The 10,732-nt window shown below is 38.9% G+C and overlaps 1 protein-coding gene across 2 annotated transcripts in view; it reads left to right on the top strand.

Annotated features, from left to right (window-relative positions):
* The window catches only part of LOC112550110, a 14,716-nt gene extending 4,678 nt beyond the window's left edge, over positions 1–10,038 (top strand). The window contains exons 3-8 of one of the 2 annotated variants that reach the window (XM_025202838.1): positions 1–189; positions 4,053–4,460; positions 5,916–6,020; positions 8,302–8,326; positions 8,438–8,472; positions 9,378–10,038. In XM_025202838.1, the coding sequence (XP_025058623.1) occupies positions 1–189; positions 4,053–4,460; positions 5,916–6,020; positions 8,302–8,326; positions 8,438–8,472; positions 9,378–9,556 (941 nt within the window). In that variant the 3' untranslated portion in view covers positions 9,557–10,038. Of the gene's footprint in view, positions 190–4,052; positions 4,461–5,915; positions 6,021–7,574; positions 7,698–8,301; positions 8,327–8,437; positions 8,473–9,377 lie in introns of those variants that run through there. The other variant, XM_025202839.1, reaches the window with a different exon arrangement.
* The last annotated feature ends 694 nt before the right edge of the window (positions 10,039–10,732 follow it).

The raw sequence follows: 10,732 nt of genomic DNA, 5'->3' as shown, positions 1-10,732 counted from the left end.
CACGACGCTATTGGGACCTGAAGTGTGTCTCAGATCAACTGTCATTTTTTTCCTTGCAAAGAGGAGGAGTATTTGCCTGTGGAGCGATTCTAGATGAGAAAGAATCAAAGACTCGCCCACTTTTTAGCAACGTGACCCACTGCCGACATTACAACTTTTTTATGGTAGTCATAATTAACCAAACAGCAGGTGAGTGATACATTTTATATCTATCTATCGATCTGTATATATAGCGAGAGAGAGAGAGATTTATAAAGTCTCCTGCCAGCAAAGAAAACAAGGAGCTTGGTTAAAGACTGAATACAAGGTTCAGCCACTTTCCCTTACATTTACTAATACTTTGGTTCCGTGATTTCAACACAGACTCCTTTGGGAGCAAGGAATCATATGAGTGATGAAGGCTGGGACATTGGCTTCCAGTGAATTGGGACTTGGGTGAGTGGTAAACAGAGTCCAAAGCTGTAAAAATCCAGAACTAATGAAAACAACAGGCTGAGAAAAAAGTGGTCTGTATAAATGAGAACAGTTTGCTTGGAGAAATAGAGGAGGGCTGTGAACTTGGACTGAAGAGATGTGATAAGACAAAAGAAGGAGGCAATCTAATTATTGGAAGAGCAAGACTATTTAGAAAGGAAGAGGATTGTTATTACCTGTGGAGTATAGAGAGATGAATAGAAGAATTTGTTAGATTGGAATGACCCACAAAGATACCATCTGTATTAGGTCTAGACTTTTTAATGTCCAGTGAAGTTATGAGTTTTTATCTCATGACGATCTGATGGTGTTTTGTAAATTCCTTTTGAACATGAAGATTTCGAGATCAGAAAGGGGCTGATTGTTCTGTGAAAGTGTGCTCCTGCTGGTGTTTGTGTGTCTCTGTCCTTTATATTTTTTTTCTGTGAGAGTTCCTTCTGGTGAATAGTTTCCATCTAGTTTCACCCACATAGTTTCCATGAGGCCATTTGGTACATTGGATGAAATATGTTACATTCAGTGATATACATGTATAGGGTCCGTGGATTGTGGTTGTTAATGTGGCAGTAGACAAATGCTTACATGTTTTGCATTAATTGGTAAGGCAGGGTTGTATCCCATTTTTTGTTTGTTGATTAGAGGGGAGCTTGCTTCTGATGATGAATTGGGCAAGGTTTGGGATTGCTTGAAGGCCAGAAGTTGGGGAAGGGTTGGAATATTTATCTCAAAGTTCTCCTTGGTTATAGGCTATACATGTTTGATGATCCTTCTTACAGGTTCCGGGGTAGAATAGTATATAATGACCAAGGATGTGCCTCAGTGGGGTGCTTGTTTTTGCATTGTAGTAGGTTATTGTGGGGTGTTTGGGTCACTTGTCCAAAGATACAATTTGTTTCTTGGTTGGACTGTCTTTATCAGGTAAAGGCACTTTTCAGTTGTTGGTGAGGTGTGTTGCAAATATTCTCCTCAGAGCAGATATGGTGGTATCTGAGGGCCTGACTATAGATTACAGCTTTTTTGGTGTGTTTGGCATGGCTGTTGGTTGAGGATGTATGTGTGATGGTCCATGGGTTTGTAGGGTGCCATCCTGGATGTGGATCATGGTGTCTAGAAGTTGATGTTGGTATAGGAGTATTCCATAGAGAATTTAATATAAATGTCATAATGGTTGAAGCTGTGGTATAAGTCAATAAGTGCATCCACATATTCAGCTCAGATGATAAAAATATCATCTATGTGATGCAGGGTTGGTGGTGCACTTTAAAAAAAATATTTTTCCAGGTAGTTCATGAAGAGACTGGCATATTGAGGGGCCATCTTTGTGCCCATAGCTGTGCCCAAGGTTTGGAGGAAGTGATGGCTATTGAAAGTAAAGCTCCTGTGGATGAAGACGAAGTTGGTATAAAAAGGATTTGATGTTTTTTGGCGAATATTGGTGTGGGATCCCCCACAAATTCTTTATAGTAGTTGGTGTCAGGTGTCTGTTGGCCTCACTGATGTAGTCTTAACAGTTGAGGATAACCATGGCTCTTCCTTTGTCTGTTGTTTTATTACTATTTCACTCTTAATTGTAGTGACTGTATGGCTTTTCTCTCTAAGAAAAACTGCATGTGGTGGTACTGGTCTTCCTGGAGAATGACATAGTGGCTGATCAGGTGGGAGGTGTCTAGTTTGTGTTTTTTTGTGGATTGTGTCTGCTGTGCTTACCATTGACTGTCATCTCCAAAGTTATGTTTGTGCCTATATCCTACAGCCAAACAACTGTTTGAGAAACAGGTTAGACACCAAAATGGCAAAGCTTAATGTGTGCAAGTGATTGCATAGCATTCACAAAATAGGAATGTGCTAAATGTTGTGGGTGTGGTTTGTAAACTGATGTAAACTTTGACATGTTGGCTTACAAATGGTTAGCTCCAGATGCTCAGTCTAAGGGCAGCTGTTTTGTTAAAATGACTTTAGTTTCTCAACATGCTTTTCATGTTCACTGTAGTTGAATCACTCCAAGTATTTAATCTTTAATAGATGTTTTATACTTTGAAACCCCTGCAACTCTTAGTTTTACCAACCGCATTTGTAGTTGATGCTATTGGTGCTTGGGGCGCAATCCTCACATCATGTGTGTGGGCAGAACTGAAACATGTAGCAGAAATGACAAAAGGCACTTACTGGAATGCAGGAATGAGACATTACTCTTGTCTTCTCAACCTTGTGGGCCACTCTTTATCCTCCACTAGTATATGGAAGAATAGGTAGTAAGTTTAAACTAACAAAAGAACATTCTTTTTTTCAAACAGCATATCATTGAAGTGTGAAACTCATTGCCACAAGATGTTGTGGAAGCTGACAGTTTACCCAGATTCAAAAGGAGGAAAGGTATATCAGTAGCATGGGAGTTGGGGCCACAGCATCTGAATCAGAGCTTCCTAGACCTTAAAGGCTGGAGGTTGCAAGTGAGAGAGGAACAGTGGAAACAAATTCAGGTCATACCCTGTTCACACTACCCTTCAGCATCCACTCTGCCATTGTGTGACACAGGATACTGGGCAAGATGGACTTATGGTCTAAGCCAATAAATAGCAGTTCTTATGTATCAGTATAGTGGTGACCATGCACTAACTTGCTGTGCAGGGCTTGGGATTTGGGAATTTAGCAGTGGGGCAGGGTGGCCGTATTTATTGCCACTGCTTCCTTGCCACCAAATTTCCTGATCTGTGGAGGGCCGTGAGAGGTGGATACTTATGGCTCCACGGGCCACATTTGACCTGTGGGCCAGATGTTGAGCACTCTTGTTTTAGTGTGTCAGTGGGATTTCATGAGAAATATCAGTGGGTTTGGCTACCGCTATGGAAGCTGAGTGTTGCAAGGCATTGCCATCCAGACCTTCAGCTCAGTGACTCAGAGGCTAGATGCACATCGTGAAATGGAGCAGCGGGGAGTGCTGGGGGTTTCCTGCTCAGCACAGGTCTGGAGTAGTGGGGAACATTAGGTGTTCCCGCTCCCAGCCAGGCCTGTGGGGCTGGCTGAGGAGGGAAGCACTTTCCCCTCTGTCCCTGGCACAGACCCGCATTGTGGGTATGGGGAAGTGGGGAAAATGCCACGAGGTAAAAGACATCTGCTGCAATAACTCAGCACAATCTATTACTATCTTTCATATCACTGACTTTCCTGTCACATGGTACAAGAAGTGCCACCTTAAAAATGTTAAAGGGAGCACAAATGAGAAATCAGATAACATCTGTTTCCATGCAGAGTGGGAAGTAACCACTAGTAGCCAGCCCTGCTTTTGTGCAAGCAACAGCCAGCTGGACCTGCCTGAGTATTGCCAGATTTCACAAGGTTAAATCCCTAATACTTACTTTATATGTTGGGTCTTCCACTGCTTGGCTTGTTAAAGTAAAAATGCCTTGCAGGTAGTTCAGATATATCACCAAAAGCACTTTAAATTCTATAAAATTGTATCTGTTGTAGCTGAGGTGGGACAGTCGTCATTTTAAGAACCATTACAAGGTAAAGCATATCTAAGAAGTTACAGTGCATATTTGTAATCCCTTTTGTGTTTGTTTCATTTTGCATTACAGAAAACAATGTCTTTGTGAATAGTACTGCAAAATTAGAGACTGATCTTACAATAGAAGAAGGGAAGAACATCACACTCTCTTGTGGATTTCAGATGAGAAAGCCAGAACAAGTGTTTGTCATGTATTGGATCAAATCTACTGACAGAAGTGAATGCCTGTTTTCTGTTTCTTATACTCCTCCTTTGTCTTATAATACACACTGCTGTGTTGATGAGAAGATCAAGAACCGGGTACTGAACAATACAGTTTTAGATGAAAAACACGTGGTAAATAATCTGACCATCTTGAACGTTACTTATTCTGATAATGGGACATATTTATGTGTTGTAAATGCCTGGTCACAAGGTAAACATGTATGGAGGACTGCAAGTAAAGTGTATCTACAAGGGAGAAAAACACCTACCCCATGTAAGTGAGAACTATATCAACAATATGCCGTAGCTTCTAGAACTATTGCCTGCCTGAAAATGATGACACTGGGTTTTTTCATTTCCTATTTTCTGGCGTTAAACCACCCAAGATTTTTTATGCCTTAGTGTGTTTAAATCAGTGATTCTCAACTAGGGTTCCAGGGCACCCAGAGGTGCCATAAGATCCTTTGAAGGGTACCACAAGGTGTGAGGAGATAAGCCAATAAACTGAGCAGATAAACCAGGTTTAGGCTTGTCCCTGCCTGGACAATTGCCCACACCTGCTGCCCAGGCCTTGTGTAAGGAGGCTAGCACTATAATGCATACATTAGTTTTTGAAATTAGGTTTCATTCAATACGTAAAAGTTATGGAGAGTTGCCCTGAGTCTGGTGAGGGTTGCCTTGAGTCCAAGAAGGTTGGGAACCACTGGCTTAAATGAACACATGGCTCATCTCATCGCTAGTTCAATTGTTTTTCCATAGGAAAGATTATTTGCTGTCTCTAAGGAAAAAGAATTAGCACAAACATAGTGAATGGGAATATTTCATGGGCCTCTGTTTTTGTGTACCAGCTCTATCCATTTTGATTAGGATAGACACTAAAAGCAGCTCTTCAATATGAAAATCCTTTGGAAAGGTATTAATGCTATCATTACGAGTTGTATACAACATCAAAGGAAACGGCCCCTGGCCTAAGAAGTTTAGAGTCTAGATTTATTTTTAAATGACTCAGATTGAATAACTTGATTCATCATGGGCACAAATGATAGTCTTTCAATGTTCTGCAGCTTGCTTGTTCTAACATATCACATATGGCTTGAGATCATGAAGTCCTGGCCTCAAGAAGTTAATGGCAAACATGTCGTTGACATCAGTGGAATCTGAATTTCATGGCCGGACAAGTAGGATCTATTATGCAAGCAGGAGGAGATTAGAAAGATCCTGGGCTTCATCTCTCCCCCACACTAGTATCTGCATGGCCCAGCATGCCAAAAGTACCAGGTGCCTAGTATAAACCTAGTGCAGGAACAAGGGAGAGGAGGAGGCGGACTGTGGTTTATTTGATACGTGCTGCAGAACACCACCAAATCCATGAGTTATACTGACAAAAGATTATAGAAACAAATGGAGACCCTTCTAAAACCTGTTTAAAAATATGAACCTCAATGTATAGGAGTACTACTAGAAAATATATTATTTTGGATCTGTATTGTAGAACACTGTTTTTTTTTCTTATAATGTGAATTAGTTTATGGAAAACTAGTTACCTCTTTTAAAAAAATAATTCAGCACTGACATACAACATTTTCAGGTCATTGGAATCAATATATTGTTGAAAGGAGAATACCTAACTTTGTTTGATTACTTGTAAAACATTGTAGACATGATAATGATAAAGTGCTTTAACTATCACCTACTTTGTGAGATTAACTAACTCTTTTCTTTTTCTTAGCCTCTTATTACATGCCAGTGTATGCTACAACTGGGGTGATAGTAGGGATTATTTTTGTCATTGGATTAGCCTGTTTGATCTCTAAGAAGAAAATCAAATTACAAGGTAAGAAACAGGGTGGATTTGATTTAATCACTGGTCAGGAAGCCTTGATTTAATCATTGTTTTCTACAAAAAGTGCATTCTTGTTGTTTGATATAACCTTAATACATATTATTCACAACTCAGAGAGAGATGTAGGTTTCATTTTTAGAAGGTACACCCTATACATTTTGAGGCAGTGATTTATTTTGATATTTTTTCAGATTAATTTTGCCGCTATATCAAAAACTGAATTATGACATTACATTATTTTATTGACCTAAAAAAGCTTATTTATTTTGGATATTTTTCTTCAACAACAAAAATATACAATTATATTAACAAAACAAGTATATGTATTTTTGAATTTTTAACTATTTTAGTTATGTAAAATGTGTTTTTAACAAAAATCAAATAGATTATTTCAGCCAGGTCAACATGAGAAACTTAAAATCCTGGTTATGCAGCAAACTCAGCCTTCACCTTCCTCTTCCCGTTTATTCCTAAACTAGAAAAGAAAGAAAAGCTATCTTGCTTTTTCAGTTCCCAAGTGATTTCTTAATTTAAACTGACTTAGTCCAAAGGAAGAAAATGTTCTTTTTACACCCGCAGAAGAAGCTACTGCTGGTAAAAGATGGATTATCACTTTACTAGTCTCTGATGGATCCAGGTGCTTAAGTGACTTCCACCAGTTCACTGGTGTGACTTTCTTTAAAACCTCATCAGCAAACATATATTTCATGCATGGTTCACCCTTAGCCCTGAAATTTATTATAGTGGGTATTATGGAGGGACGATTGCTGGATGCCCATGTCATAGCCAGCTCCTCTTCTTCAGGAGTTAAGGATTGGCCTTGGTACTGTGTATTGAGAATACTGGCAAGAAAATGAGCTGGAGGTATTGCTTGATCCATTTTTTTTAATGCCTGTAATTTAATTCTGTCATTGCTTATTTCTCTTTTCAAGGTCTCACACAGTCCCTTCGAAATTTCAACAGCATCAGCAATGAAGCAATGATTTCCCTGCACTTTGTTCAAGGCTATAGAAATAGGCTTCAGGATAGTCAGCATATGTTCTACATCTCTCTTTAGCGCAATGTTGAGAACTTTTGGCTATGACAGTCCTGTCTGTTTTGTCATGGTTTTGTTGACAAATTGTCACCAGGTTAGGCCAGTTATATTGAAATGCATTTCAATATATTGCTCAAAACAGTCCGCTGCTGAGTTCCGTTGCACATCTTGTGGGAGAGTTAGTTTGGTTCCTTCTGCTTTCTTCAGAGCAGCTGCTGCAAAGTGGTTGCTATGGAAGTATTTTGCAATTTCAGCAACATTAGCCTCTATTCTGGAGCGCTGAAGTCATTGGCGAAAGGGTGCATCAGCCATATGTTATTAGCTTGGGGCTTTCTTCACTTGCTTCTAGATTTCTTCTCATCTTTGAAACATGCGCAGCATTGTGTGTGACAAAGCTGCGTACTAGACATTTGAATTTTTTTCAGTTTTTTATAGCTTTTACTGCCACTTCTTGGAAGCATTGTGCTGCATGTGCATTTCCTGATGTATCAATTGTTTCTGTAAAGTAGACAGTCCCTTCTGTTGTCACACAAGGACATATTACTGGATCACTGTGGACATTGCTCCACCCATCAAGACTCAGGTTAATAATTTTCCCCACTAGACTTTTTGCACACTGTTCAATTTTTGTTTCTCCTACACTTTAGCCAGCAATATTCTCAAATAGTATATTATTAGAAGTTATAATCCCTATTCCATGATGATATATTTGAACTTTAATATATATTAAATTAAAACTATATAGTTTTATTTTTTTAAAATGCATCTTAACAGAAAAAATGAAATTAAAAAAAAGATTTAAATAAAAAAAATCTTATTTTTTTAATTTATTTTTTTTGTTAATTTGATTTTTATCCACCCTGGTAAGAAACAAGGAGTAATGCTCTCAAGTTCCACCAGAGGAAGCTTAAGTTAGATATTAGGAAAAACTTTGTCACAAGGAGGGTAATAAAGCACTGAAATGGGTTACTTAGAGAGGTTGTATAACCTCCATCCTTGGAGGTTTTTAAGATACGGGTAAAAAAGCCTTGGCTGGGATGATCTAGTTGGGGATGGTCCTGTTTTGAGCAGGGGTTGGATTAGATGACCTCCTGAGGTCCCTTCCAGCCCTAATGCTCTATGATTTTAAACCATTGTGAAGTTTATATTGAATTAAAGTTGGACTAAGATGAATAAATAAGAGTTGTATGAATACTATAACCATTATATCTTTACAACATGTTTCCTCTGTTACAGGCACACCATCTGCACACCATGCCAGGTACTTCCTTGAATGCACATTATCAATGAAATATTTGTAATCATTGTCATGTGTTTTTCTCCAGCTGATTGAAATGACTAAATAGATTCTCCTGTTGTCTTTTTATCTTAGAGATCAGGGTGCTAGTGAAGTGCCAGGAGATGAATGTAAGTGTTTGCTTCGGATAAGCCCATTTAAAGTGGTCGACTACACAGAATGATTTGAAAATTGTGCATCATGCATTTTTAGGATTTGTTTACCTTAGAAAGTCAAAAGGGAGTTATGACACATGAGGCTGTGAATTTAGAGCACAATAGCTGTTTTGTACTAACTCCTGCATGGATACCTTCCCCACCTCAAAACCATCTTTTAGTAGTTTAAATTAACCCACTTTCAGAACAGAATAAAAAGGCATACTGCACATGGGGAGACAGTGTGGAATAGCTAATGCTGAATATTTATTCTAAACCAGCCTGTCTGGGCTATTCCCTTTGTAAATAATTCCTTAGATTGTCTGTGCATAGTATTAAGTGGGCAAGAAAAATGTGTGAATCAAATTAATTTAATTTCAATAGACGTATTGAAAGGTGGTTTTGTGACCTTGGTCCAGTTTCTTAAGCACTCTGTGCCTCACTTCTTCCTTTGCAACATGAGATAACAACACTTTCCCTTCCCCCCACGCCAGAGTGTTAAGAGAAATTCCATTGTTTACAGTGTTTGTGAGATTTTCCGATCCTACAGTGATTGAGGTATGAAAGAACTTAGTTAGCTGAATATTTCAGAATTCTAGATAGTGGTGTATGGCATAGCTAGTATACTTTTGATTAGAAGTTTGCAACCTAATGAATTGCCTGTTGGGTGGTGGGAAGAAGCAGAAGCAGTGGCAGTGGCAGCTAGGTTTCCAACAGCTGCTCTTAAATTGAATCTAACTGGAATAGAGTAAAACTACTGTATTGGAAGATTGGGCCTGAGAAAGCAATTGCTTATTTTCTTGTTCAAAGAGAGAGAGGTGTTTTATTTGGATAATTTATTGTGTTGCTATTTAATTTTTAATGATTTTTTATTTTTACAGGTTCCCCCTATGCAATGAGTTGCAGTAATGACATGCAATGCAATGAAATGCCTTATTCACTTGTAACAAGTTCATTTGAGGGGCCAAATGGAGCCTCCACTATGACAAATAGCAGCACAGCTTCTGACACAGTGCCAGCCAATGAAATACACACTGTCTATGCACTGGCGAATAAATAGCTATTCAAATATGTCAGGACCTCTAAGTGAGAGTAGTATTTTGACAAATGAAATTGCAGATAGAATACTCCTATGACTAATGAAGGCTGAATAGGGGCTGTACATATGTGCATTAATTAACAACTTCGTTCTCTGAGGACTAACCATCTACAATCCTCTGACTACTACACACAACTCCAAATATGCTTCACAGCTATGCAGAAGAACTTCAGAGAAAATTAGAAATCATCTACTTCACCTAATCTACTCCAAAAGAGACCAACTCCGGAAGGAAATCACCATATACTACAACAGCTTAAAAGACAGAAATGGAATCATCTTCCCTAATAATATACAATGGATACAAAGAGATTACGCAACACGTTGTGCAACATTCATCCCACATATAAAGAAGAAATGGAACAAATTACTCCAAGAACAAGTTCCCCAGCCACAAAACAACCATCAGAGGAACAACACCAACACCTTACAACATCCCAACCTCAGACTTGATAAAACTGAAAGCAACAACCAACTCACAAATATTATCAATCTCTCCACACACACACTTACCAAAACTGAAAAATCTGTCCTTTCTAAAGGCCTAAATTTCTGTCCAGAAAAATACCCTAATAAAATACTTCAATTTGGAGAACTAGAAGAATTCTTCCGACAGCTCTGCCTCAAGGAATATTTCCACGACCAAACTGAACCCACTCCCAACAACAACTCATCCTCTGACAACATTCAGGAAAAGATCAACACCAAAAAACACCCAAAAAATCAGACTGGACACTGTAATGAAACCCTAACCTTGACCGCTACATTGTCTGCTTCAGGGAAAGAATGAACAATGAAATAATCAGCAACACGCGCCACCACAACAACCTCTCTCCACCAGAGGAAAAAGGCCACAGAATCTCTAAGATCTGACCACCAAATAGTAATAAAACCAGCAGATAAAGGAGGAGCCATAGTCATCCTAAACCATGAAGACTACATAAAGGAAGCCAACAGACAGCTCTCTGACGCCACCTACTGCAAAGAACTACAAGAAGATCCTACTCCCCTTTTCGCCAAGAAACTCAACAATACCATCAAATCATTTCCATCAGCACTACAAGAAAATCTACAGACCTTGATCCCCCCGCTACCTAACCCGGGGACTTTTTACATGCTCCCTAAACTCCACAAACA

This window comes from Alligator sinensis, unplaced genomic scaffold (genome assembly GCF_000455745.1).
Source record: "Alligator sinensis unplaced genomic scaffold, ASM45574v1 scaffold1018_1, whole genome shotgun sequence".
NCBI classification, from domain to species: Eukaryota; Metazoa; Chordata; order Crocodylia; family Alligatoridae; genus Alligator; species Alligator sinensis.
This window is presented reverse-complemented; position numbering and strand designations above follow the sequence as displayed.